The sequence below is a fragment of the Bipolaris sorokiniana genome (genome assembly GCF_000338995.1).
Source record: "Bipolaris sorokiniana ND90Pr unplaced genomic scaffold COCSAscaffold_9, whole genome shotgun sequence".
Taxonomy (NCBI): domain Eukaryota; kingdom Fungi; phylum Ascomycota; class Dothideomycetes; order Pleosporales; family Pleosporaceae; genus Bipolaris; species Bipolaris sorokiniana.
This window is the reverse complement of record NW_006911903.1, coordinates 267,757-293,956: the sequence shown is the minus strand read 5'-3', so window position 1 is coordinate 293,956 and position 26,200 is coordinate 267,757. Positions and strand designations below refer to the sequence as shown.

At 51.1% G+C, this 26,200-nt stretch overlaps 11 protein-coding genes across 11 annotated transcripts in view; 8 read left to right on the top strand and 3 right to left on the bottom strand.

Moving 5' to 3' along the window:
• Positions 1-346: 346 nt before the first annotated feature.
• COCSADRAFT_37744 (uncharacterized protein) lies at positions 347-1,939 on the top strand. Its single transcript, XM_007702786.1, has one exon. It carries the CDS (start codon positions 683-685, stop codon positions 1,769-1,771), a length of 1,089 nt encoding a protein of 362 aa, XP_007700976.1. The 5' UTR covers positions 347-682; the 3' UTR covers positions 1,772-1,939.
• Positions 1,940-2,161: 222 nt separating this feature from the next.
• On the bottom strand, positions 2,162-3,012 carry COCSADRAFT_93081 (uncharacterized protein; the record flags this gene model as incomplete). Its single annotated transcript, XM_007702985.1, has 2 exons — positions 2,162-2,897; positions 2,945-3,012. The coding sequence occupies 2 exons, from the start codon at positions 3,010-3,012 to the stop codon at positions 2,162-2,164; spliced, it is 804 nt and encodes a 267-aa protein (XP_007701175.1).
• Positions 3,013-5,385: 2,373 nt separating this feature from the next.
• Positions 5,386-9,992, top strand: COCSADRAFT_172265 (uncharacterized protein; the record flags this gene model as incomplete). Its single annotated transcript, XM_007702984.1, has 3 exons — positions 5,386-5,827; positions 5,880-9,427; positions 9,492-9,992. 3 exons carry the CDS (start codon positions 5,386-5,388, stop codon positions 9,990-9,992), a joined length of 4,491 nt encoding a protein of 1,496 aa, XP_007701174.1.
• A 389-nt stretch (positions 9,993-10,381) lies between these two features.
• On the bottom strand, positions 10,382-12,453 carry COCSADRAFT_93339 (uncharacterized protein; the record flags this gene model as incomplete). The annotated part of the gene is made up of 2 exons (XM_007702983.1): positions 10,382-12,158; positions 12,221-12,453. 2 exons carry the CDS (start codon positions 12,451-12,453, stop codon positions 10,382-10,384), a joined length of 2,010 nt encoding a protein of 669 aa, XP_007701173.1.
• A 1,125-nt stretch (positions 12,454-13,578) lies between these two features.
• On the top strand, positions 13,579-15,384 carry COCSADRAFT_334685 (uncharacterized protein). The gene is made up of 3 exons (XM_007702982.1): positions 13,579-14,003; positions 14,124-14,681; positions 14,740-15,384. Exons 1-3 carry the CDS (start codon positions 13,842-13,844, stop codon positions 15,283-15,285), a joined length of 1,266 nt encoding a protein of 421 aa, XP_007701172.1. The 5' UTR covers positions 13,579-13,841; the 3' UTR covers positions 15,286-15,384.
• Positions 15,385-16,288: 904 nt separating this feature from the next.
• COCSADRAFT_200505 (uncharacterized protein) lies at positions 16,289-18,164 on the top strand. The gene is made up of 2 exons (XM_007702981.1): positions 16,289-16,640; positions 16,706-18,164. Exons 1-2 carry the CDS (start codon positions 16,578-16,580, stop codon positions 18,089-18,091), a joined length of 1,449 nt encoding a protein of 482 aa, XP_007701171.1. The 5' UTR covers positions 16,289-16,577; the 3' UTR covers positions 18,092-18,164.
• A 556-nt stretch (positions 18,165-18,720) lies between these two features.
• Positions 18,721-19,830, top strand: COCSADRAFT_119604 (uncharacterized protein). The gene is given in 3 exon segments (XM_007702980.1): positions 18,721-19,109; positions 19,155-19,213; positions 19,225-19,830. The coding sequence occupies 3 exon segments, from the start codon at positions 18,970-18,972 to the stop codon at positions 19,644-19,646; spliced, it is 621 nt and encodes a 206-aa protein (XP_007701170.1). The 5' UTR covers positions 18,721-18,969; the 3' UTR covers positions 19,647-19,830.
• Positions 19,831-20,093: 263 nt separating this feature from the next.
• On the top strand, positions 20,094-21,530 carry COCSADRAFT_37735 (uncharacterized protein). The gene is made up of 3 exons (XM_007702785.1): positions 20,094-20,308; positions 20,497-20,566; positions 20,698-21,530. Exons 1-3 carry the CDS (start codon positions 20,225-20,227, stop codon positions 21,474-21,476), a joined length of 933 nt encoding a protein of 310 aa, XP_007700975.1. The 5' UTR covers positions 20,094-20,224; the 3' UTR covers positions 21,477-21,530.
• On the bottom strand, positions 21,482-22,490 carry COCSADRAFT_37733 (uncharacterized protein). Its single transcript, XM_007702784.1, has one exon. The coding sequence runs from the start codon at positions 22,321-22,323 to the stop codon at positions 21,562-21,564; it is 762 nt and encodes a 253-aa protein (XP_007700974.1). The 5' UTR covers positions 22,324-22,490; the 3' UTR covers positions 21,482-21,561.
• Positions 22,491-24,397: 1,907 nt separating this feature from the next.
• Positions 24,398-24,727, top strand: COCSADRAFT_358904 (uncharacterized protein; the record flags this gene model as incomplete). The annotated part of the gene is made up of 1 exon (XM_007702979.1): positions 24,398-24,727. One exon carries the CDS (start codon positions 24,398-24,400, stop codon positions 24,704-24,706), a length of 309 nt encoding a protein of 102 aa, XP_007701169.1. The 3' UTR covers positions 24,707-24,727.
• A 471-nt stretch (positions 24,728-25,198) lies between these two features.
• The window catches only part of COCSADRAFT_144707 (uncharacterized protein), a gene marked incomplete at its 5' end in the record, with an annotated part of 5,040 nt that continues 4,038 nt past the window's right edge, over positions 25,199-26,200 (top strand). Inside the window, one exon of the mRNA XM_007702978.1 lies at positions 25,199-25,561. Within this exon, the coding sequence (XP_007701168.1) occupies positions 25,199-25,561 (363 nt within the window). The remainder of the gene's footprint in view (positions 25,562-26,200) is intronic.

The window sequence follows — 26,200 nt, the reverse complement described above, 5'->3', positions numbered from 1 at the left end:
GACTACCCCTTCTGCGAACTTGAAGATACACCCGTTGTAGTCATTTCTGGCTGGAGAAAATATAAAGGGCGCTGTTGACATGGCTGCTTCCAAGAGCGAGGACGAGGACGCCAGTGTAGATGTTGCGACGGAGAAGGAGATGGATGTTGAAAATAATGTGACGTCGGAAGTTATACAGCAGCGGGTTTCAGAAGAGCCGTATTCAGTGTTTAGTGAGAGGATGAGGATATGGATTATTGCTCTTGTCTCCGTATCCGCTCTGATATCGCCGTTTGGTGCGGCCATGGTTTTTCCCGCACTCAACTTACTGGCCGATGTGTTGGATATCACGCCTGCGCAGGTCAATATCTCGCTCACAACGTACATGGTATGTTGGCAGTGATTCATTGGGAATCATTGTTATCTTTCCAGGCTCTTCCCCAGTCTTCCAACGACCAGCCTAAGCTCTTTGTATCGCTCAACCGCATATCCTAGTATCTAACATCCACAGATTGCTCAAGCCATAGCCCCAGCCTTCCTCGGTACTCTCTCCGACAACAGTGGACGAAGACTAACCTTTATAATCTGTTTCATAATCTACTGCATAGGCAACATCGGGCTCGCCCTGCAAACAAACTACGTCGCCCTCCTCATCCTACGCATGGTCCAAGCAATCGGTGGCTCCGCAGCCATAGCCTTGACAATGGCCGTCGTAGCCGACATCACCACCTCTGCAGACCGTGGCACCTACATGGGCTACGCCCAAGCCGGCGTACTAATGGGCCCAGCCTTTGGCCCTACAATTGGCGGCCTGCTATCCCGCTACCTAGGCTGGCGCGCAATCTTCTGGTTCCTCTCCATCTTCTCCGGCACCCTCCTCATCCTCTTCGTCTTCTTCTTCCCCGAAACCTGCCGCAAAGTCGTCGGCAACGGCTCCATCCCACCCCGCGGCGTAAATCGCTCAGTCATAAGCTGCATCCAGCAGCGCAAACTCCGCAAACAATTCCCACAGGAAACAACAGCGCCGCTGCCTCCGCGCACCAAGACGGCATGGCCGAATCCACTGGCTACGATGAGAATCCTGGGCGAAAAGGAATCAGGCATCATTCTCCTGTACAATGGCCTCTTCTTCACAGGTTTAATGGTAACCGTAGCCGCGATCCCCGATCTCTTCCACGAAGCCTACGGGCTCGACGAACTCGACATTGGACTCTGCTACATCTCCAACGGCGTCGCCTCTCTCATCGCCTCGCTGACAATGGGCCGCGTCGTCGACTGGAACTTCCGGCGGCACGCCCGCAAAATCGGGCTCGCGATTATCCCGGGGAAGCAGCAGGATCTCAGCAACTTCCCCATCGAGCGCGTGCGCATGGAGGTGTTGCTGCCGAACCATATGGTGGGCGTGCTGGGCATATTCATGTTTGCGTGGACGCTGCAGTTCAAGACGCATATTGCGGGGCCGGAGATTGCGCTGGGGGTCATGGGGTTTTGTATTACGAGTGCGTTTAATATTACGAATGGTTTGTTGATTGAGTTGCATCGTGATCAGCCGGCGGCGGCGACGGCAGCGGTGAACTTTGCGAGGTGTCTGATGAGTGCGGGTGGGTCGGCGGCCATTCTGCCAATGTGTCGCGCGATGAGTCCGGGGTGGGCGTTTACGCTCATTGCGTTTGTGTATGTGGCGTTGTTGCCGGTCGCGCTGTGGGTTATGAGGGATGGCATGAGGTGGCGGCAGGAGTTGGCAGAGAAGAAGAGAGTGAAGGAGGAGGGGATGCGGAGAGATGGTGTATAAGAAGTGTCTCCACTATGTTTAACGTTACAAGACTAATTGTTGATTTTTCTGCAATAAGCTTGTTATTAAGAGGCCCAACTTGCATGCTTATCCTTGTTTGGTGTCACTGCTCGGGAGGGCGCTTACACGCGGCCAACAGCAAGGACGGCCCAGTCCACGGTGCAGAGAGCTTTCTGGAAAATAGAATTTCTGATGAATGTAATCTAACTATGAAGAGAAAATGGGGAAGAGTAACGACACGGCTTAGCTAGCTGCGTCTAAAAACGCAACCTTCTAAATACCAACATAAACTATGTATGAGTTCTTGAAAAAAGGATGAAGAAGAAATGAACCCCAAAAGCAAAAGGCCACCATGATAGCTCTTCATTCCCCTTACTGTCTATCCTCACTCTAATTCCTCCACCCAGTCCCCTCGCCTTTTCCTTTTCCGACTACAGCGACCATGCCCTGCCACACTTCGCTAAAACCATGGTATCCGTTGCCCTCGATCCCACTCGTCAAGAACACCCAGTCGGCAGCTTCCTCTACTTTCCCAATCACATAGCTCAGCACATCCTGATTCAACCTCGGGACAGAGTGCAGAATGACTCCCAGTTTCGAGTTGGGGACGGCTGCCTTGGAAAGAGGCCCCATTGTATCCTTGTCTAGGTACTTTTCGAAAGTTTCTTCGAAAACAACGGTGAGATCGGTAAGGTTGAAGTACGAGTCTGCGAGATAGCCAGGTGAGGCAAGGTCCGCTAGAGGGACAAGACCGGGGTTGTGTGCAATAAAGCCTTTCTTGAACGTCGTACTAGCGTTTCTGACTGCGCGAGTTGCGCGTTCGAGATAGGCATATGATTCCGGGGTGTAAGTGCTGGGTGTTTCGTCGAAGAAGATGCCATCGACGCGCATACGGGTCACATTCGTTACGTAGGGCCAATTTGAGTATGTGTCGATTTCTGCCAAGACATCGTCTACGGTCTTTTTGGTGTAATGTGTCGCTACATAGCCCAAGGTGCGGATATTGGGGTATTGAGCAAGTTTGGGGATTTCGTCCAGGTATACTGAGTCAGGGAGCGAACCCATGCAGGGTCCAGAACAGGGGTTGAGCACGACTGTAAAAGAAACACCGCTGTGCGCCTTTGCTCTGATCTCTGTCAGTATGAGAGAAATAAAAGGATCTTGTATACATACGCTGCGTAGAGCGGATCCCAAGCGCCAGGGCTGGGGTAGATGTAGAGAGGAAGGAGAATAGACATCATGCCACAAATTGTCGAGTTATTGCCTTGCAGATGGAGATCTTTTCTCCAAAGAAATTCCCAGGCGATAGTTGCAGTCGAAAAATCTAGAAAAAGGGCCGGCCCTGTCTGTGGTGCAGTGTGCGGAGCCAGTCCATGTTGTACCTGGCAGCGGGTACTGGCCCTAGCCGCCCGAGCTGCCACGCTATTTAGATGATCCGCAATATAAAACATACATATACATTAGTACCAAATACAGTTCTTGTGTCACGTTGAGGCACTGTATCCGGACTGATGGCGACCCACTACGGCTAAAATAGCGACGGTAACCGAAGATCTAGATTGCGGCAATTCTTCCATCAAATCAATCCTCCTCGATTTCCAAAATTTGACATTTATCTCCACGACGAAAGCTGCAGCCGATATTTGCATGGAGTCCCATGTCCATGAACGTGCGTATCGTGGCGTCCGTAGTCATAGTCGATGAATCCTCAAACTCAGGCCACCCGTTCGGCCGCATATGGAAGAGCATGGAAGTTCCCTGATCAATACTGATGAAGGAGAATTCTGCGTCATATGTAGCTAGATATGGAATAATGATTGGTCCAACAGGATCGGAGTTTGAAGGGCTGCTTATATATCCAGTCAAACTGCGATGGTTGTGATCCGGGGGGACAAAGCACTACATGCTGGGGCTTAAAAAATGACGTGCTATTTCCAAATTATGCGTCCTATATATTGCATCGATGCGTTTGATCGTGATACAATAACTAGAAGTGGTCCTTGTGCCGAGGTGTTTTGATTCCCGTGGTTTGTGCACCAGCTTGACCGCAGCCGCCTTGTCGTTTCTAGCATCCAGAGCAGACGGAGAGTTGACGACAACCTTGGCAAGTCTTTGTAGCAACTGTTCCAGAGATTTTGCCAAGTAGTCCAGAGCGATGGTCGGGGAAGACTACTCATGGAGGGAAAGCGCCATCTGCAATGAAAAAAACAAATAGTCTGCTGTCTGTGTCAAGGTCAGGATACGAGGTGTCGAAGTCCGAAAAGTGGCATGGTAGAGAATGTTGTGGCTGAACTGTGCACCAGCTGAAGATACTGCTGCAGGAGGCACCGGCTGTCTGTATGCGGGACTCCATTCTTGGCCGGGACAATGGTACTTGGGGTCCGAAAATTCGGGTCGAGAACTCGATCTATGCACTGCAAGTAGGTTGGTGGGAATACGAGAAAGGCAGTTGAGAAAAAGGATTGATGCAAAGCAGTCTAGTGAGAGTCGGTTAGTCGGGACGGACCGACTCAACTGGTTGAAGCCTGGGCAGCGGCTGCAAAGCCAATGGAACAAGAGCCCTCAGGCATGCATCGGAATACGGCTATGAAAAGTGTCAGAGGCTTGATCTACATCGTTTCAATCTTCCCGTGGTAATGATAACATTGCTTTGGACGCAATTGCAGGCGTATTTGCTTTTTCCCCAGCCACCAGTCGTGTGTGCTAGTGGGTAGCAACGTCAAGCAAACGTCATTTACAGAACTCACTTGTATAGAGACTTGGGGGGATTCATCTGCTCTGTAATTCCCAAAATTTATTCCAGCATCGACGCACTCAACGGAATGACAAATTCGAGTTTTAGGAATAAGTAGTCTGTTCATAAGCAGAGTAGCCGATAAACCATTTGAGGGGAAGATTAGCGTTGTAGATGAAGTTTTGATCGCACTGATCCGATTCTAGACCTTTAGCCAGTCTCTTTGAGAGATACAAGCTCGCAGTGAACTGGCGACCAAAGACGACCAAATCGACATTGGTAGCCTCCACCTTTGATGCAGCGTTGTTTCTGTTGAAGCTGCCTGCTGCGATGGATTTGATGCCACTTTGTTGTAGAATGTCAAGGTGTTTTCTAAGTGTTGTTCTTGATCTCCCCTAACACTCGCAGGGCTTGCTGTCACATGTGGTAGTTGCAAAGGCCAAGACGGACTCCGATGCCAGCAGCACCAATAGTCTTGGGGCATGCTTGTCCGACTGCCGGGGAAACGACTAGGCCCTTGAATGATCCACCATACGAATCTGTTCTCTTGGTTACACTGCTGTGTAAGTGCTGATTGTGCAGATGTGCGTTGACGCCGTGTATTACAGTGGCATTGAAAGCGAGTGGTGGTAGCTAAGTAAGAGTGGGGTGTTGCGGGTAGAGCGTTCCGGCCAGACATAGTCATCCACCAACGGAAGGTTAGCCTCTACCCACACCAATCAGGCCCGACAGCGATATCGTCACGTGACAGTGCTGTCGATTTGATGATGCAGAGGCTGAAGAGTTGTCAGCGTCGTTGTGCCAGGCTCACGAGAAGAGCATTACATCTCTTGTCCAGGTTATCGCCATCTGCTTTGTGCAGGTTCTCCGCGGATCTGCCATGTCTCTCCCCGTTCCGCCGAAAGGTAGCGCTGCAGACCCACCTTGGGCGCATTCCGCTGTCGATGCCCTCACACCCTTGATCGAAGCGACATACAAAACCCCCGATATAACAACCTACATCAACGGCAGGAAGACCGTCATAAGCAACCCCAATCCCCACTGGACGCTGCTTGACTACCTTCGCGCCCAGCCCAACCTCAAGGGTACTAAACTGGGCTGTGGCGAAGGTGGATGTGGTGCATGTACAGTCGTACTTCAAGTCGCAGACTCGCAGTCTGAGAAGAAACGAATTAAGTATCTGTCAGTGAATGCATGCTTGTTCCCGCTAGTGGGTATCGACGGCAAGCATGTCATCACCGTCGAGGGCATCGGCAGTGTTGGCCGACCACACCCCCTGCAAGAGAGGATTGCAAAGCTTCACGGCAGCCAGTGTGGATTCTGTCAGTACCTAGGTCTGCAGCTTCCTGGTTGGGTTACTGACAAATGCCGTAGGTACTCCTGGTATCGTCATGAGTCTTTACGCCATCGTGCGCAACGCATACAATCCCGAGACAAACAAGTTCCATCTAAGTGCCCGTGAAATTGAAATGGAAGGCCACTTGGATGGCAACCTATGCCGCTGTACTGGCTATAAGCCTATCCTACAGGCTGCAAAGACGTTCGTCACCCAAGACTTGAACGGCCAATTAGCTGAGGAAGATGGTCCAATTACTCAAGACGCTGGGGGATTCGAGGACGATGTCACTGATCTCACCCGCAGCGGATGTGCAGGATCCCCCAAGGTTTCCTGCGGTCGCCCGGGGGGCTGTTGCAGGGATGAACCCTCAGATAGCAGCTCCGCTGATAGTAAGTCTAACACCTCCTCACCGCCGTCAGAGCCTACTTCAACATCAGAAGATGAGCATACGCCTGCCGTTCTAGGCACAAAACAACCCCCGCAGGCAGATCCTGAAATTAGCGGTGCAAAATATGCGAAACCTCTGAAAAGCAAGGAAGGAGACGCAGCCGCTCAAACAAAGACTTCAACGTCTGCCGCCCTTGCACCAGCAGCAAATTCAGAAAAGGGCGTCCCAAGAACAGAGTTTCAAGAATACACACCAGACACGGAGCTCATCTTCCCCTCCGCGCTTTGGAAGCACGAACCACAACCGATATGTTACGGCAACGACAAGAAGATTTGGTTCCGACCTACCAAGCTTGATCAGCTGCTGGATCTCAAGGATGCATTCCCATCGGCTAAGCTCGTTGGGGGTGCCAGCGAAGTCCAAGTAGAGGTTCGCTTCAAGAATTCGGATTTTGCAGTTTCTATCTACATTTCAGATATCCCGGAGCTCAAGCATACCAAACTCCCCATGGATGCCCAACTCGAGAATGCCAAGGAGCTCGTCATCGCAGCCAACACTCCACTTACCGAACTAGAGGAGATATGTAAAACGGTGTGTGCCAAGCTTGGTAAACGTGCAATGGTTCTGGAGGCTCTCCGAAAACAACTGCGATACTTTGCTGGTCGCCAGATTCGCAATGTTGCATCGCTGGCTGGTAATATTGCAACCGCCTCACCCATATCGGACGCGAATCCCGTGTTGTTGGCAGCAGGTGCCACACTAGAGGCTATCAACAAGAAGGATGGTAGTGTTCATCTTCCCATGTCCAACTTTTTTGTGGCATACAGGACTACCAGTCTACCTCCTGACGCAGCCTTGTACCGCATCCGGATACCTTTACCATCAAAAGATTCGAGGGAAGTGCTTAAAGCATACAAGCAAGCTAAACGCAAAGATGATGATATTGCAATCGTCACAGCGGCATTCAGGGTGCGACTCGATTCCGCTGGACGGGTCGAGGATGCGTGCATCGTTTTTGGTGGCATGGCGCCAATGACGAAGGATTCGCCAAAGACACAGAGCGCTCTTCTCGGAAAGCCATGGTTTCACTCGGAGACGCTAGACGCTGCGCTTACTGCGTTGACACAGGACTATGACCTTCCATATAGTGTTCCAGGTGGTATGGCTGATTACCGTAAGACTCTCACACTTTCGCTCTTCTTCCGCTTCTGGCACGAAGCTGCTGCTGAATTTGGCCTTGGAAATGTCGATCAGCAAGTTGTGGATGAGATCCATCGCGACATCTCTAGTGGGACGCGTGACAACTACAACCCCTACGAGCAGCGTGTTGTTGGTAGGCAAGTTCCTCATCTCTCCGCTCTCAAGCAATGTACAGGTGAGGCCGAGTATATCGATGACATGCCGAGACTAGATCGGGAACTATTTGGTGGCCTTGTTATGTCTACAAAAGCACACGCCAGGATTTTGAGCATTGACTGGGATAGAGCGCTCGAGATGCCTGGCGTTGTTGGATACATTGACAGAAATAGTATCCCTTCTGACGCGAATATTTGGGGATCTATCAAGAAAGACGAGCCCTTCTTCGCCGAAGACGAGGTTTTGTCACATGGCCAAGTCATTGGAATGGTCTATGCTGATACAGCATTGGAGGCTCAAGCAGCTGCTCGAGCTGTCAAGGTTGAATATGAAGAGCTGCCTCACATTTTGACTATCGACGAAGCTATTGCAGTCAAAAGTTACTTTCCTCATGGAAAGTTTTTGAAAAAGGGCCTGGCCATTGAAGAGAAGATGGCTGATGCTTTTGCCCAATGCGACAGGATCTTCGAAGGCATGTGCCGGCTAGGTGGTCAGGAACACTTCTACCTAGAGACGAATGCAGCACTAGCCATACCGTCCGGAGAAGACGGAGCTATCGAAGTCTGGTCCTCGACCCAGAATACCATGGAAGTACAAGAGTTCGTCAGTTCAGTATTGGGAGTACCAAGCAACCGTGTCAACGCTCGTGTCAAGCGCATGGGAGGGGGTTTTGGTGGAAAAGAATCCCGGAGTGTGCCCTTTGCCGTCTACACAGCAATTGCCGCTAGGAAAGAGAAACGGCCAGTTCGCATCATGTTGAACCGTGATGAAGACATGCTGCTCAGTGGCCAAAGACATCCGTTCAAAGCGCAATGGAAAGTAGGCGTTTCAAAAGAAGGCAAGCTCCTTGCCATGGAGGCTGACGTCTATGACAATGGTGGCTTTTCCCAAGACATGAGTGGAGCCGTCATGGACCGATGCCTTACGCACTTTGACAACGCATACGAATGTCCAAATGTCTTCCTACGTGGTCACGTTTGCAGAACCAATATCCATAGCAACACAGCATTCCGGGGCTTCGGCGCGCCGCAAGGAATGTATTTTGCAGAGACCATTATGTATAACATTTCAGAAGGCCTTGGTATAGATGTCGACGAGCTACGTTGGAAGAACTTGTACAAGCCTGGAGAGCACACTCCATTCTTCCAGAAGATTGACGAGGACTGGCATGTACCGATGCTACTACACCAGCTGAGCAAGTCGTCCGACTATGAGAAACGAAAAGCCGCTGTCAAGGAGTTCAACAAGAAGAACCGGTGGCGCAAGCGAGGTATAAGTCTAATTCCATCAAAGTTCGGTCTCAGCTTTGCGACCGCGTTGCATCTCAATCAGGCAGCTGCGTATGTAAAGATTTACCACGATGGAAGCGTTTTGCTTCACCACGGAGGAACAGAAATGGGCCAGGGCTTGTATACAAAGATGTGCCAGATTGCCGCACAGGAGCTGGGCACACCTCTCGACGCCATCTACACGCAAGACAGCCAAACCTACCAAATCGTCAACGCCTCACCCACAGCCGCTTCATCCGGCTCCGATCTCAACGGCATGGCCATAAAGAACGCCTGCGACCAACTCAACGAACGCCTGAAGCCCTACCGCGAAAAGCTAGGCCCAGACGCACCCCTCAAAGACCTCGCCCACGCCGCCTACATCGACCGCGTCAACCTTGCCGCAAACGGCTTCTGGAAAATGCCAAAAGTAGGCTACACATGGGGTGACACCAACCTCGAAACCGTCAAACCAATGTACTACTACTGGACCCAAGGCGCCGCATGCTCAGAAGTCGAACTCGACCTTCTCACCGGCGATCACACCGTTTTACGGTCGGATATTATGATGGCAAGTTCTTCTCTCCCCCTTCCCCACTCTCTCCCCTTCCCACTTGCTAATTAAGCGAAAATAGGACGTAGGCAACTCAATCAACCCCGCCATAGACTACGGCCAAATCGAAGGCGCCTTCCTCCAAGGCCTCGGCCTCTTCACCATCGAAGAATCCCTCTGGACAGCCCGCTCCGGCGCCCTCTTCACCCGCGGGCCCGGAACCTACAAAATACCAGGCTTCTCTGATATCCCGCAGATTTTCAACGCTAGCATGTTGCGTTATGATAACGAGGGTAACCCGTTGAGCTGGAATCATCTCAGGACGGTGCAGAGTAGCAAGGGGATTGGGGAGCCGCCGCTGTTCCTGGGGAGTACGGTATTCTTTGCACTCAGGGAGGCGGTGAGGGAGGCGCGGAGGATGAATGGGAAGAGTGTGGGTGAGAGTGAGGGTGAGGGAGTGTGGAATTTGGATTCCCCGGCTACGTGTGAGAGGTTGAGGTTGGCGGTTGGGGATGAACTTGTGGAGAGGGCGAGGGTGGTGAGGAAGGAAGGGGAGGAGCCGTTTTTGGTGGCTGTTGCGTAAGAGATATTGAGATTGTAACCGGTATAGTGTTGAGAATGTCCATCTTTTTTTTTTTTCCAAACATCACTCACTGTTCGTGTCTTATGTCCAAAAGAAGAAAAGAAAAGTATATATATGTATATATATATGTATTTGGCCAGGTTGGCATATCTAAAGCATGCAAAAAAAAAGAATGCCCTGCCATGAAGAAAGAAAGAAAGAAAGAAATCAATAATGTCTAAGTAAATCCCGACCTCAAAAAAGAAAGAAGAACGCTTTTGGACACAAAAAAAAGGCCATGCGTACAAAAGACCAAAGTCGTAAATCTAAAAAAAAAGAAGCCCTAAATGTAAAAGAAGAGGAAAGAAAGAAAGGGATAAGCAACAAACCCCGGAGCAAGGGAAGAAAGTTTACATATCCTGCATAAACCTCTCATAATAATCATCCATCCATTGCACAGCCGTAATCCCATTCTCGCGAGTCCCATCCGCAAAGCGACGAAACGTCCCGACATACCCATCTGGCCTCACATTGACAACAACAACCTCATTCTTGTCCAGGCCATCAAGCCACTTATCCATACAAGTCTGCTTGCGGGTATCTTTATCCGGAACATCATCCAGATAGAGGGTAAATGCCGATTCACGGAGCACGTTGGGCAGGTCTCGGAGTTCGAAATTCGTGCGATTTTCGTCGGTGACGAGAGCATAGGTAAAAACGCCGCTGACAGGTGTGTAGCGTTCTGGAATCACGAATTCGTCGTGGGGGGCTGCAAGTGGGGGTTGGACCGTGTACGAGGCATTTCCTGCGGCGCTGACACGACCGACGTAGGAGCCATGGCCAAGATGGGCGTGGCAGACTGTTTCTAAAAAGGGCATGGAGGCGCGGATGTTGTGGGTGAAGAAGTAGATGCGGAATTGGCCTAGGGCAGGGATGTCTGTTTGGATGTCGACGGGGTTGGCATCGATGTAGCGGGTTACTTTTGCGGGCGGAAGTAGGTAGCCGGGTTTGAGGTGGCCCCGGTGAGAACCTTTTGATCTTACATTTAGCACATTTGCGTCGTAGTTTACGCCGTAGCCTGAGATGAAGGCCACGTTCTTGGAAAAGTTTGCGGCGAGGGCTACGGGATCGCCCTTGTGGAAGGCATTGGCGTGCTCGTAATCAAAGTCAATCAGGTCCTTGGCAATTTTTTGTCGTTCCTGCTCGTACGACTGGAGCAGCGAAGGTTTAGCGAGACCACGAGTGGCAAAGTTGAGTTTCCAGGCAAGGTTCCAGGCGTCGTGCATTGACGTGTTCATTCCTTGTGCTGCTTTGGGGGAGTGGGTGTGGCTAGCGTCGCCAGCAATGAAGACCAGCTGGTCGTCGTCGGCAAAGCGGGCTGCAACGCGCTGTCCAATCTTGTAGCGACCAAACCACTCGACATTTCTCCACTCGAGCCTGTATGGCTGCAGTATGGCCTGCGCCCGCTTCTGCACGAATTCCTGTGTGGCTTGTTGAGGCCCAACAACTTCTGTGGAGTCGGGACGCAGCTCAATGTAGAGGCGAGTCAGACCTCTCTCGCGGGGAATGAGGAGTACTGAGCCGAGTGCATCTGACTGGATGACGACCTTGCTCCAAATGTCGGGAAAATCGGTCTCAAGCACACCGTCTATTACACCCCAGACAGCATCGGTAGACGAGCCTACTAGACTCGCGCCCTGTATGCACTTGCGGACTTTTGAATGAGCACCATCGCAGCCGACAATATATCGTGTGTTGAATGTCTTGGGAGCACGACCGACGTCTTGCTGGCAGCTGACGGTTAGCGGACGGATGGCCATGGGCGTGTATTTGAAATCGACAAAGGCGGTATTCCTGGCTACCACGACACCTCTCTCCTTCAGATCATCTTCGAGCACGCCCTCGACCATGCCCTGGTGGACGAGCAGCATGTAGGGGTCGGTCAGGTCAACGATAGGCGGGTAGTGAACTTCGCGGCTGGAGCGGTGCAGTGGCTTATCGACTGTCGACTTCCAAAAGGCAATGTCGTAAATCTTGACGCCTTTGCGCAGCAGGGGCTCTGCAAGACGCATCTGGCGGAGAGTCTCAATCGTCTTTGGCTGCAGGCCATCAGCACGGCCGGCAGCGGTGCGGTTGGGACGGTCATCGATGATGCGTGCCTTGATGCCGTAGCGCACCAGGTTGTCGCTGTATTGATTAGTTAGAGGGTGCACTCAGCCGACAGTGTATTGGTTGCGTCGAATACTCACGCAAGCATGAGGCCGGCGGGGCCTGCACCGACGACCATGACATCACTCATGAAGCTCGAGTAGTCGTCCTCTCTAGTGTAGGGCACGCTGGGGGTCGTCTCCAAACTGCTGCCTGTCGAACGGGACTCGGAGTCTGAGATGGTGGTGATGCCTGGGGCCATCTTGTCGCGAATGGACGTGGGCGGGCTGGTCGAGGTTGAGCGCTTCATACGCGTCCATAGTGAGGGCGCCATGGTTTTGCTATGTAGGCAGTAGTGGCCGGGGCGCTAGGTCAGAGATGGTCGGGGAAGGCCGACTCGCGAGTGGTGAGAAGGATTTGGAGAGTCAACAAACGTTCGATTATCTGTCGAACATGTGCCCATTTTCAAACGGCAGAGCAGCGTCTAGGGTCGTCCGAGGCGCGTCATTGTGCTGGCGTCGAGGAGAGAGGGTGGGCGCCAATGGGTGATGCGGCGCAAGGGGTTGCATGCACATGGCCGTGAACGGCTTCTTCAGCTCCACCCGCCTCCCCGTCTGCCACCCAAGTCACCACCACGTACCATGTCGTGGCCGTTGCAAGACCCCGACGAGACGCCGACGGCAGCTAGCTGTCCTGAGCAAGCCGCGATATTGCATCCACGTGGAGGGGGAGGGGTTGGGGTCGGGGTTGTCGTTGTTGTTATTGTTGTTGAACATGCCAATGTACCCGGGGGGGTGTATACTACAATGTCCATGTACGTACATCTCAAAGTGGTATGCCTGTCTGTCTCGCCGTGCCGTCCGTCTATTGCTGGTCCTCCTTTTCTTTATCTCTGCTATCTCTTGTAGTATACTGACTATATACCCGCCACCACCACCTCTTCTTCCTCTTCTTCCTCTTCTTCTTCTCCTTCTTCTCCTTCTTCTCCCATCACCCCTATTCCTACTCCTACTCCTACTCCTACTCCTACTCCCACTCTACCATGACGACATGCAGCACGTCCCAATTGCAATGGCAGCAAGTAGCCGCCCAGAAACAGTCTTTGCGTCGAGCGGCCATGCAGCGCTTCACGGGCGCAGGCGCTGAAACGACGGCAGCCGAAGTGAACCCGGAAGGCTTGCGGATGCAGGTGGTGCACGCTGACGACTGCAGGCCTTGCCCAATCCGGACCACAGCCTGGCCTTGACCTCCGCCATCAGCAGCCTCCATCACGTCTCTAAAGCCATTTCCTCGCGTACTGTCACGGCATCACAGCTGCTGCTTGCCTACATCGCCCGGTAAGTAATAAGCTTTGCCAACCTCAACCTGCTCTCGACCCATTCTCACGCCACCTTTCACCCTCAGCGCTACACATGCTCAAACTCGCGTACGGCCCGCCGCCTTCCACCCTCTCTCTTAGTCAACCTCCGACCCCCGTCTCGCTAACCGCTAACCGCTAACCGCTTTATACAGACAAACTGGCACGTGCCCGCTCCCTCCCTTCTCTAATACAATACAATACAATACAATACAATACAATAATTCTCCCGCTCATCCCCCGCCTTTGCTGACTGATGCAGCCTGACCGAGATTCTGTTTGAAGATGCCCTTATACGAGCCAAGGAACTGGATGCCTTTTTCGAACAAAACGGCCGTCTGGTGGGGCCTCTCCACGGCGTGCCAATGACTCTCAAGGACCAGTTCGATGTCAAGGGATACGACAGCACGTTGGGCTACGTTGGGCGGGCTTTTCGGCCTGCCCTCCAAGATTGCGTCCTAGTCTCTATGCTCAAAGCCATGGGCGCCGTTATCCTTGCCAAGTCCAATCTCCCCCAGAGCATCATGGTAAGTATGTACATAAGCATTTATATACACCCACATATGCCCACGTTATGTACTCGTATACATATATGCACACACGACATGCATGGCTTCCAGAACAAGGTGCACAACTGACATCGCCAGTGGTGCGAAACGGACAACCCATTGTGGGGCCGTACCGTTCACGATAAAAACCCCGAATTCACCTCCGGCGGTTCCACTGGTGGAGAGGCGGCGCTGCTGGCTCTGCAAGGTACAGTGGTTGGATGGGGCACCGACATTGGAGGCAGCGTACGCATTCCATCCCATATGAACGGCCTATATGCTCTTAAGCCCAGCAGTACGCGTCTACCATACCAAGGCGTTTCCGTCTCGACCGAAGGCCAAGAGCACGTTCCGTCCGTCGTAGGGCCGATGACTCGAAACATGGCCTCCCTAGTCGACGTCACAAAGGCAGTGATCGACGCAAGTCCCTGGGACCACGACCCAAAGTGCTGTCCAGTTGCTTGGCGATCTCAGCTCTACCAAGATGCGCTATCCAGGCCGTTGGTGATCGCAGTCATGCGCGACGATGGCGTAGTCAGGTGCCATCCACCCATTGCACGCATCCTCGACCAAGTCGTCGCTGCCCTCCAAGACGCTGGTCATGAAGTGATACCGTGGACACCAGGTAGTCTGCATCAGGAGTGCATCGACGTCATGGCAAGTCCATCACCATTTCCACATCTGACCCAACTCTGACGTGTGTGTGTGTGCGCAGGACCAGTATTATACGGCCGATGGCGGTGAGGATATCCGACGTGACGTCGAGGCCGGTGGCGAGCCCTTCATACCCCATGTCGAGGCTCTCGTAAATAGGGGACAGCCCATTTCGGTATACGACTACTGGCAGCTCAACAAGCAAAAGCTGGCATTGCAGAAGCGCTACCTGGACATGTGGAACTCGACGCGATGCGAGAAAAGCGGAAAGTCTGTCGATGTTCTGCTTACGCCCGTCATGCCACACTCTGCGGTACCACATGGCAAGTGCCGGTGGGTAGGATACACCAAAGTTTTCAACTTTGTAGACTACCCGGCAGTTGTACTACCTGCCGGTCAAGTTTCAAAAGAACTTGATGCTGAAGCTACCAAAGCCATGGGCAAATACCGTCCGAGAAATCCGTTGGACGAATGGAATTGGAACATGTTTGACCTGGAGGCCATGGACGGCATGCCGATCGGAGTGCAGGTTGTAGCGCGTCGCTTACAAGAAGAAAAAGTGCTTGGAGCCGCCGCCGCCATTGATAGAATAGTGAATGGCGTGTGATGTCGTGCGCATGTGTTTTGTTAGCACTTTTGTTGATGCAGCTGCAAACAAGTCGAATTAGAGTTTTGCCGAGCCCTAAGATGCCGACCGTGAAGATGCCGCTCGCTCGTGTTCGGCGGATCCTGAAGGATTGAGCCTAACGCACGTGAATACGCGAGCACGCGAGCACGCGACAATCAGGCCTATAGTGATTCGTGCCGTCCCCGCTATCGAATCGTGCAAGGCGCCCTGCTCCACTGCGGAAAGCGACCCTGCATCAATAGGCCGGGCAAACGGGGAAATACGAACAAACATAACAAGCCAAGCAGTTGCCCAGTGATGATTTTTACAATACCTCCTATTGAGCTGCTGTTCACATCACCTGCTGTGTCTATCTACTTATATCCATACACCAACTTTGATATTTGATGTAGTTGAAATTTGACCTGCTTGGTACAGAGAATTTTTTTCGTTATCCAGCCAAAACTAGCATGACAAGAGAGTGCTGTGGGAGGTGAACGTGAACCATCACGTGATGCTACCGAATGAGAACTCGTACTGGAGACTGACTTGCACAGCATCACTTCCATCCTTCTCTTCATGTACTGGAATCCTTATCTGTATTATTACCTGTCCTTATACCAATGACTATTTTCATGCCGCAGTTCCTTCATGCTACATCCGTAGGTAGTATACAACATGACCCTCCCCAGCCCTCGAGTACTACGTCAGCATCGGAATACCCGGAACCTATCGGAATAAAGCACACGCATACCCCTCACGCTGTCATGTGCCTAGTGTACCCCATTCTCACGCACTCGCTGTCTCCCCCACACACATGTATCAACGACATCATTTAGCCTACCAGACATGCACCTCTGCACCTCTGCACCAATCGCGCCCACGCGCCCCGAAGCTAGCCGTCGACGCTGCCAAAAGAAAAAGAAAAACAAAGGTTACATCTGCGAAGCTAGATAAGCATCGACCTTGCTCACACGCGTCTGTGCTATCTTGTTGAGCTACTGTATGTAATCGTCACACAAGGTTTCCGCCCGCCTGATAGGCTGCATGTGGTTGGAGTAAGACGGGCGCTGTATGACGACAACTGACAGCTACTCTCGAAAGGGGCAGCAGCTTCCTAGATCATGTAGCGTTTTTGCACTGTTTTGATAAAGCCATGGATGGGCACCTTTGAGTCGCTTGTATAGTAGTGCAAGTACTGTGGGTATTGTTTTTTTGGAGCTTTTTTGTGTTTTGAGACGTGAATACTTGCGCAGAGATACGGCTGTGGTGGTAAGAGGGAAAGTGACATCATGGCGCCGGGTAAACCTCAGGTTATTGTGCAGAAACAGAGGGATGAGAAGAGTAGGCTTGATGTAAGTGTTTTCCGTGTCTATATCTTTGTCGCGCATTTTGTTTTATTGATTACGTTGTCCTACAGGTCGTCATCGTCGGTGCTGGTCTGGGTGGTCTCGGAGCAGCGATATCGATCTTGTTAGCCGGGCACAGCGTACATATCCTCGAGTCGACGTCTGAAATTGGTGAAATCGGCGCTGGGATCCAATGCTTACCGAATGCGTCGCGGATCCTGATATCCTGGGGTCTTGAATCTTATCTTGAGAAATATGCGACGACACCGCGGTTCGGCAATATGCGTGGGTGGAAGGGCAACAAGATAAGCGATATGGATTTTCATGAGTATGAGAGGGAATGCGGTACTCCGTTTTGGGACTTTCACAGGGCGGACTTGCATAGGGGACTGTTAGAACGAGCAATCGAGTTGGGTGCGAAGTTGACTACAAGAGCGAGGGTCGTGGATATCAAGTACGAAGCCGATCAAGGGAACCAGACTACAAGAGCCATCGCCGTGTGTCAAGACGGCACAAGACACGCAGCCGACCTAGTAGTAGGAGCCGACGGCATCAATTCCAAATGTCGAGAGATACTCCTAGGCCACAAAGACCCCCCGCTTCTCACAGGCGATCTCGCATACCGCCTCCTCCTCAACACCAGCGACATGCTCAAAGACCCCGAACTAGCCGACTTCGTCCTCGACCCCCAAGTAAACTACTGGATCGGCCCGGACGCCCACGCAGTCAACTACGTGCTCCGCGGCGGCAAGCTCTTCAACATGGTCCTTCTCGTCCCAGACGACATGCCCGCCGGCGCCAACACGCTCGCAGGCAACGTCGAGGAAATGCGCGCCCTCTACAAAGACTGGGACCCCCGCATCCGCAAACTCCTCGCGCTATGCCAGTCCGTCGCAAAATGGCGACTGATGATCCGCCCGGGCCTCGATCCAACTTGGTCGCATACCCGCTCCGCTGCTTTTACTATCCTCGGGGATGCCGCGCATGCTACGCTGCCGTATCTCGCCTCTGGAGCAGGAATGTCGCTGGAAGATGCGCATGTGCTTGGACTTTGTCTCTCGCGGCTCACTGGGAAATCCCGTGCGGATAAAAGTAGAGCACTAGCGGTGTACGAGCGGTGTCGGCGTGAGCGCACAGCACGCGTTGTTTCGCGGGGGAATCGCCAGCAGTATTTATACCATGTGCATGATGGGGAGGCGCAGGTTAGGCGAGATGAATTACTAAGGGCTTTTGGGCGATTTAATGGGCAGGGCAGGGTGAGGAAGGAGGAGTTTGAGGAGAGGGGGTTGAGGGTTGGTGAGGATCCACTTGCGTGGCGGTGGGGGGGCGTGGGGAGTTGGTTGTTGACATATGGTTGTGAGGAGGATGTTGAGAGGAGGTGGAAGGAGGTGGAGACGGAGAGGAGGGAGGAGAGGGGAGGGGATATTGAGGGGGAGAGTGTTAGGGCGGTTTTGTAGGGGAGTTCTTTTGTAGGCTTATAGCAGGAAACAGTAGGAGTTTAATAGCATCTTTTTGTTTGTTCAAGTGGGCAGTTGTAGTCACGAATTCGACTCTTAAACGTAAGATTAGAAATTGATATATAATGTCTCATCAAGAGCTGTGCATCAACACTTTATTCTTTCGTTCATAGACTACTGTGTCTGCTATCTTCTCAGATAATAGTATTTCACTTTCCACTACTATTCCCCCTAAACCTGCTCTCAAGCTCCTCCAACACTACCTCCGCCAGCACCTCCTTCATCAACGTAATATTTTCTCTTGTTTACAAGCATTGGATTTATGTGAGAATGCCTATATCAACCTATCACTAACAGACCTCGCATAGAAATAACAATAATACGCAGAAATAGCAGAAAACTAGCTTGATCATGATCAGATAATTACATGAAGACGAAAGGTCAAGAGAAACTTGAGTCGGTGTACTAATCGTGACCTAAGAAGGTTAGGCGTGCCATAAGAGAAGACGTCCGAGTTTCCCTTTGTCACGATATACTACCAACTAAAGAACAACGCCATATCAGAACACCCCGCATCCGCGATTCAAGCGCAAAGCTAGTGCACTCTCAATCTAGAACCAATATTCTGCACGGCTACAAGTGCATGAGCAAAACGTATCAGATGACCCTCACCAAACACCGGTCTCGTTAACAAGCCCATCGGAGTTGCCCGAACCGCCTCTTTCCGCGCATACTAGCCAACAGCCCGTCGTCCAGCGAGCCCCGCGTTACTAACACCTCGGGCCCCACGTCATGCATGCCCTCCCCAAAAGCATCCGGCGCGTCGCGTCGCCCTCTCTTTCTTCTTTCCTTTCTTCTTTTTCTCCTCTTCTCCCACAATGTCCACGCCCACTATTCCTAAATTCAGCCCCGGAGAAGCCGTCAACCAAGAAAATGGTCTGATCCACGGCGTCTCAGCGCAGGAGCTACAGATTCTAGGGGAGCAATGCTTTGATGCGCGCGAGAGGGCTTATTGTAAGTATTACTTCCATACCGACATAATCGGATTCGGCCATGGAAAAAGCCTTACTTTTGTGTATAAAAAATGGGTAAGGGATAGGAATAGTTATATACCAACAGAAAGTGAAAATCAGGTCCCTACTCCCTCTTCCGCGTCGGCGCCTCCCTCCTCCTCAACACCTCGAACCCTACCGCCCCATCTACAACCCACATCATCACGGGCGCAAACGTAGAAAACGCCGCTTACCCCGTCGGCACGTGTGCCGAGCGCGTAGCCATGGGCACAGCCGTGATAGCAGGGCACCGTATCGGCGCCTTCAAAGCCGTCGGCGTCACAACCGACATTGTGGATTTTTGCTCTCCATGCGGCATGTGTCGCCAGTTCTTACGCGAGTTTTTGAAGCTTGAGACGCCGATTTTCATGTTTAATAAGGAGGGCAAGTGGATTGTTAGGACAATGGGGGAGTTGTTGCCGCTCAGCTTTGGGCCGGATGTTTTGCCACCGCGGGAGGAGTTGAGGAAGGGACAGGAGGGGGATAAGGCGAAGAGTGCGTAGAAAGGGTGGGGGATTGGTGATATGTGCATTGGAGGTGTTGGTGGTGGTGGTGGTGGTGGTGCATTGCATGGTTGGTGGGGAGTATGAGCATCAGATGTGTTGGATATGCAATTCAGGTGCTAGATTAGACGGGTACATATTCTACAAACAGAATTGAATACAACAGAATACAAACAACGTATCTCATTGCTCCGAGTTCCAAGTCCTTGATATCACCACTCAATCTTTTCGAATTTAATATTCCCAGTCTGCACCCACCCCGCAGCCAGCCCCCCGCGGAAACTCAAAAAAAAACCCACTCCGATAAGCCCCCCCTCCAGATAAGAATCCCTAACAGCAACATTTCCCTATCTCCGCGCCCCGTGGATATGTAATGCACACTGCCACAATCTAACGTTCCTGCAAACCAAGTAAAAATCATCCGCTCAACCATGCTGAGACTATCCCCCCCACCCCCCGTCTGCCCGCGCTCAAGCAGCGCGTGCATTTTCTTACTTTTTTTTCTTTCTCCCTTGCTGGAAACGCTTCTGTATTGCGTGTTTATCGAGTAGACACTGTGGTATATAACTAGTGGCAAGATGACGCAAGGCACTGGGAGTAGTAGGGAAGAAGGGATTACGGATTCGGAGCATTTTTCGCCGTATAGGACTGATGGGAAACTCGTAAGTCGTTTTTCTTCTTCTTCTTCTTCTTCTTCTTCTTCTTCTTCTTTATCTCCAGGAGTGTGGGGATGTTTGAGTCGGGAGTTGGGGAAAGAAAAAGAAGACAGGAGGGATGAGGGTGAGGGTGAGGGAGAGGGGTGGAATTGGTGAGAAAAGAGACTGGCTGACAACATGTGGAAATGATATAGTACGGCTTCGTCTGCGTAGTAACGGGTGCCACGCAACCCGTAGGTAAAGCCATAGTCGCCGAATTAGCTGGTGCGTCCTTTTCCATTGAACTCTTCATTCACAAAACCACCTCCTTGCCCAGAAGAAGAAGAAGAAGAAGAAGAAGAAGAAGAAGAAACCCAGATCGAATTACAATCGTCTCAATTCTAACCCCAGCCCAGCCCACGGCGCAGCCTGCATCTACGCCTGTTCCACCCTCCCCTCCGACCTATACTCCCTCCCAGACACCACCAGCACCCAGTACCCCAACACGAAGATCATAAGCTACCCCTACAACATGGCCTCCGAAGAAGATACCCTCGCCCTCATCGATGACGTGCTAAACACCTGGGGCAGACTCGACGTCTGGACCTCATCCACCGGGCTCCTAGGCCCACCTTCTATCACGCAAACCGGACCGAAAGACTTATACGCTGCATTTGATACAAATGCGTTGCCTGCCTTCTTCGCACTCAAGTACGCGCCCGCGGCGATGCAGAAAACGACGCCAAAGGGCAACTATGCGAATGCTGCACCGAAAGATGTCGCGTACGGCTCTATCATCGTGGTGACGAGTGTGGCGGGGACGTACGGCGGGTGCTGGGCGCCTGCGTTTACGATGGCGTCGCATGCGGCGCTGGGCGTCGTGCGGTCAGGGGTGCTGGTGCTGAAAGGGACGGGTGTACGGATTAACGCAGTGGCAGCGGGTCAGATTGATGTGGGAGTTGATTTGAAAGATTGTGGAGTGAAGGAGATGGCGCAGGGCCAGTTTCCGCCGGCGAGTCTGCAAGCGGGTGAGAGTCAGAAGAGGACGATTGGATTGGAGAGGGCGGGGAGGCCAGAGGAGGTGGCGAGGACGGTCGGGTTTTTGGCGAGTGGGTTTGGTAGTTATATCACTGGGGCGGAACTGAGGGTTGATGGTGGTGCGGGGGTTATGAATCCTATTACTGTGCCTGTCTAGGGATCTAAGTAGTAAAGGATGGGGATGGAAGAGGGGATTGAGGTGTTTTTTTTTACAGTACCATACTCTAGCCGTTTACGCCTTGCTAATGCTGTAACACAACCGGTACGCCTTTTTCCCAATTCTCTATGCTCTCTTTGATATTGACCCAGTACCGCAATTTTACCGCCTCGCTCTTCGCTGCATCTAGGTCATCCTCTTTAAACGCCTTGTCGATAATCTCTGTACTTTGAGCTATCCGCTCTTCGTTCCTTTGCCGCATCTCCTCCAAATCCTCTTCTCGCTCCGCCTCCTCGATGCTCTCTCTCGCCTCGAGAACCTCCATTAAAAGTTCAGGGTCGTCCACCTTGGCCGTCTCATCCTCCGCCACTTCAATGCCCCGCAATGAAAGTAAATATTGTGCGCGCAACAAGGGATTTTGCAGCGTTTTGTAGGCTTCGTTGATCCGTGCCGATGTGACTTCGGCGCGTTTCTTGTCTGCTTGTGGATGGAGATCGGGATGCGCGCGTGCCTGTAGCTGTAGGAACTCGCGCTTGAGGGCGGCGAGGTCGATAGCAAAGGGGCCGTTTGGTGGGGGACCATCGGGGAGCGATGCGGGGAAGAAGGAGTAGTGTGTCTGTGGGGCTTGCGCAGTTGCTGATGACTTTGTATCAAATGGTTTTTCGACCGTATTCGAGCTTGACGATGTGGATTGGAAGCGACGGAAAGCTGCTTGAGGTGCTATGTGGTGGGCGCAGAAGAGACATGGTGCGCCGCTTTGTCGCGTGCGAAATGGCGATGAGGTGACCGATTCGGAGGTGAGCGATGCGCGGATTTTGCGCGCGGCGGATGGTCTCAGGGAGCGCATTGTTTAGGTTGTAGGGTATATGTATAGGTATAGCGGGGGTGTAGGTGGAGGGAGGATTTGGTGATATATGTTGCGTTAGGCTGAAGTGCAGGGGTCAAACATTCTCGCGCTCGACAACTGATCGGTTACGTCATTCATTACCGTTACCTACCAATGACATGTGCATGCAACTGATAAATATTTACAGTCTAGATCATTGTTTTGTATGTGTTTCATGGACTTCGTGCTTCGCAAAGTTGCCGAACGCTTCCTATTCGTTGTCTCCCTGCAAGCTGGCGCAATGTTCTCTATTGCGGTGGTGCATGAACACTACATCTTGATCTTCTATGTCAAAGTCATTAACAGCATATTAAAAGCATACCATAAAAGCCTACCATAAAAGCCTACCAATTTTCAGTTCATCTTTGTTGGTACGTTACAGCAACGAATTCGTCTACAATTCCTGTATCATATAAAACGTAATGTTGTTGATTGAATGATTATCTTGTGATAGAACACGTCAAACGACTCATAAGCACTATAAGGAGATCACATTTGTCATGTTCAGGCTTTCAAACGTACTTAATCTGTAGTCATTATGATAACAAATCCAGCCAGGTGACCTTTCAGTATTATATATTTCAGCGCAGGAGATGTGTTCGAGTTTGTTACGAATTGGTCGTGACGCATTTCTTCAAAATAGGTTGAAACAACACAATGACAATATGTCAGAAATGCTAGTCGTAGTCACTCATTGAGGTTGGCTAGGAAACGACACGTACGATATATTTGTGTGATCTTAGTTAAGTATTCTGGAGAATATTTAATTTTCCCCTATACCAGCATCCAAATACAGAATATTCACAAGATGAGTGTGCATCATACAATTTAACTAAAACAATGCATACCAAATAGTAGCAAAGTCAGTCACTCACACCTATGCAAGAAAAAAAGATGCTCTTACTATCCACTGAACTCCTACAAGCCTGCGGAAAGTGCAAAAAATGGGGTCTTACCGCGACTCGAACGCGGGGCCTCTCGCAAGCTGTGCTCGGGAAATCCCTAAGCGAGAATCATACCACTAGACGGTGGGGTTGTTAGAACTGAAAGAGATATTGAATTGTGATGTTGTTGCTTACCCATAAGACCATGTAGCTGTAGATGCTATTGATGAGTAGTTTGAAAATTTGTAAAAATATATCCTCATTGTTGCAAAGAAGTTAGCGCATTGGTGTGGACCCACTGTGCTAGCGGGACCACCTACACGATGCGCTAGGCGTCGCGTTCGAACAGCACCATACAGACTTCCTGTCTCTGCAAAGAACCTAAGAAAGGCTCAATGTTCGTCTTGTTCTTCTTTCTCACTGCGCGCAATTGTTACAGAAAACTACTAGTTAGAGCCTGTTCCCCAGTGTTCTGTTTCACTCAAAGTTTTGACGAACAAAGTGATCCATTTACCAGAACACGCTCCTTCACTCTAGCAAAGAAACATCAGCAAAGTCACTGCGAGCGATTTGGTGAGATAAAAAAGAGGCATGATATATGCACTTGTACGGCCTATGCAGTGGTTTCATCCAACTGCTCACGTGATGTATCCAGCCATCTTTGTCGCTTGGACTTTCGTTCACTAACAGCACCTAAACTGGAGTTGAGTTTCCTTTTGTGCTCTATATAATGGAAGAAGAGTATATCTCGTATATCATTGGTTGGGATTGTCTCCATAGAAGCGGAAAAGTGCTCTGTTCTCAAATTGCAAAGATCATGAAATCACCCAGCCACTCAAATAATAGGCATCACACTACCCTCAACGAAGTCAGCTCTAACACTCTCCTAAGCTGAGGAGATTTTGAGTGTGAATTTGATGTCAGAAATTCTATACTAGAAAGTACGTGTGTATACGCGTTATGTCGGTACTGTGACGCCAGTTGCGGCTATACCTATGGCGATTCACTTTCACTACATCACGTCAGCAAACACTCGGTGAAGAATTTTACCAAAAATCTAACTGAAGGAAAACACGCAAACGAAATTAACTCTCTTATTTCCACAGTCGAGCTGACCTCACAACTGAGCTGCAACGGTAACCAAGCAAAGAATGGCGACCGATGCCTTGGTCGACCCGGGCGTAGAGCCTCATCCTCAGACTGGTACCTCATCATCACAGCCAAACCTTGGTGAAGCCGGAAAGTTACTATTGAAGAACCGCCGCATCGCTAGTGACCGCGATGAGGTTGTTCGCTTTAATGACATGTCTATCGGCCATCTCCCCGCCAAGAACTTCATGACACTAGAACACTTGCGAGCTGCAGTGTTCGATGTTCTTGTTCAGAGGCTGAAGATTCACAACATCGCCTCACCAGCTCTCAAACTGCAGAACTTTCTGTGGTGTCTCCCGACATCGTAAAACCACTATATACACAAGATATGGTCTGATTTCCCGCTAATTATGGCTAGGATGAATCACGAAGACGAATGGCGCCTACTACTCGAAGACCCACTCATGGTTTCTCCACTCATGATCTCGAACATGATTAGCATCGAGCCTTCGACTGCGGACAGTCCGAACCCAGCACCTGACTCCGTAGTTTTCTACATACGAACATTCAGCATTCGTGTCCGAGATCTCAAGGACGTATGCACAGCGATGTTGCATGACGGTTACGACACGAACCCTCGAATATTTGTATGGGTAGAGAGAATGATTGACTTGAGCGACAACGCCTATGTTACTTTGCGGTACTGTGGCCAGTCAAAGAACAGCCCATGGTCGCGCCATGTTTCTGACATCTACTCGAAGTCCCTCCATAATTTCCTCGCCCAGTTCCTGAAGACTGTAGGTATGATATGCAGCGAGGTACTTAAGACATCAACTGTCCATACTGTCATCAAAGCAACGATGAACATCCCCCCAGCTACAAACATTTCGAATTTGAGGGAACAGGTCCTAATTGCGCTCTTCGGTGACGGTGTTCTCAATACCGAAGTTGGGGGCAAGGACATAGTCATTCTGGTGGATGGAGATCGTCAATTGTTCAACGCCTTAGAAACGGACACATTGAAACTGCTGCAACACACACGCAAATGCCCAGCTTCAATCCTCTCAAAAATCAGTGAATACTCCAAGGCTGTTCGGAAGTATGTCGAGGATCATTCGACGACCACAACTGGAAAGGAAAAGCACGTATTCTCCGACAAAACCGAGCAAACGATTACTCGTCAAGGTACACCCAGAGTACTTTCTGATGACTCAGCAATCATTGTAACGTGTTCTATCAGTAAGCTGGCCGTATCAGTAAGCTGGCCGCCCCACCAAAATTGACGCGACGCTCTACACCACCACCACAATGCCGCGACAACAACGCTCTATACAGACTTCTCGTGAAGGCAGACTAAGCCTTGCTATCGCATCCTATCATAATAATCCAAAAAGTTCTATCTACTCTCTTGCGAAAGCGTATGACGTGCCAAAATCAACACTCCAGACGCGTCTCCGCGGTGTCCAGCCACGGTCAGAGATTGCGTCTACTAGGCGCAAGCTATCACTTATTGAAGAGCAGTCTCTTGTTCAGTGGATTCTAGAGCTTGACCGACGTGGATTTCCACCACATATCATTGACGTGCGACGAATGGCAGACACTCTACTCGCCGCGCGTGGCCAGAATCCACCACCACCACCTATAGGCAAATGCTGGGTGCCGCGCTTTATTCAGAGCCAGCCAGAGCTTCAGACAAAGTGGAGTCGGAGATTCCATAGCCAGCGCGCCCAGTGTGAGGATCCTGTCGCAATTACAGCGTGGTTTAAGCTAGTAGAGGAGACGCGCCAGGCGTACGGCGTCCTAGACCAGGATATCTATAAACTTTGACGAGAACTGGATTCGCTTATGGGGCGTCGCTGCAA

Coding starts and splice junctions, on each gene's coding strand:
- COCSADRAFT_37735 (XM_007702785.1), top strand. CDS start 20,225: ATGACGCAAGGCACTGGGAGTAGTAGGGAAGAAGGGATTACGGATTCG. Junction 20,309..20,496: donor ATAGGACTGATGGGAAACTC/GTAAGTCGTTTT, acceptor GAAATGATATAG/TACGGCTTCGTCTGCGTAGT. Junction 20,567..20,697: donor CATAGTCGCCGAATTAGCTG/GTGCGTCCTTTT, acceptor ACCCCAGCCCAG/CCCACGGCGCAGCCTGCATC.
- COCSADRAFT_200505 (XM_007702981.1), top strand. CDS start 16,578: ATGGCGCCGGGTAAACCTCAGGTTATTGTGCAGAAACAGAGGGATGAG. Junction 16,641..16,705: donor ATGAGAAGAGTAGGCTTGAT/GTAAGTGTTTTC, acceptor GTTGTCCTACAG/GTCGTCATCGTCGGTGCTGG.
- COCSADRAFT_334685 (XM_007702982.1), top strand. CDS start 13,842: ATGACTCTCAAGGACCAGTTCGATGTCAAGGGATACGACAGCACGTTG. Junction 14,004..14,123: donor ATCTCCCCCAGAGCATCATG/GTAAGTATGTAC, acceptor TGACATCGCCAG/TGGTGCGAAACGGACAACCC. Junction 14,682..14,739: donor AGGAGTGCATCGACGTCATG/GCAAGTCCATCA, acceptor GTGTGTGCGCAG/GACCAGTATTATACGGCCGA.
- COCSADRAFT_37733 (XM_007702784.1), bottom strand. CDS start 22,323: ATGCGCTCCCTGAGACCATCCGCCGCGCGCAAAATCCGCGCATCGCTC.
- COCSADRAFT_37744 (XM_007702786.1), top strand. CDS start 683: ATGGCCGTCGTAGCCGACATCACCACCTCTGCAGACCGTGGCACCTAC.
- COCSADRAFT_119604 (XM_007702980.1), top strand. CDS start 18,970: ATGTCCACGCCCACTATTCCTAAATTCAGCCCCGGAGAAGCCGTCAAC. Junction 19,110..19,154: donor CGCGAGAGGGCTTATTGTAA/GTATTACTTCCA, acceptor CCATGGAAAAAG/CCTTACTTTTGTGTATAAAA.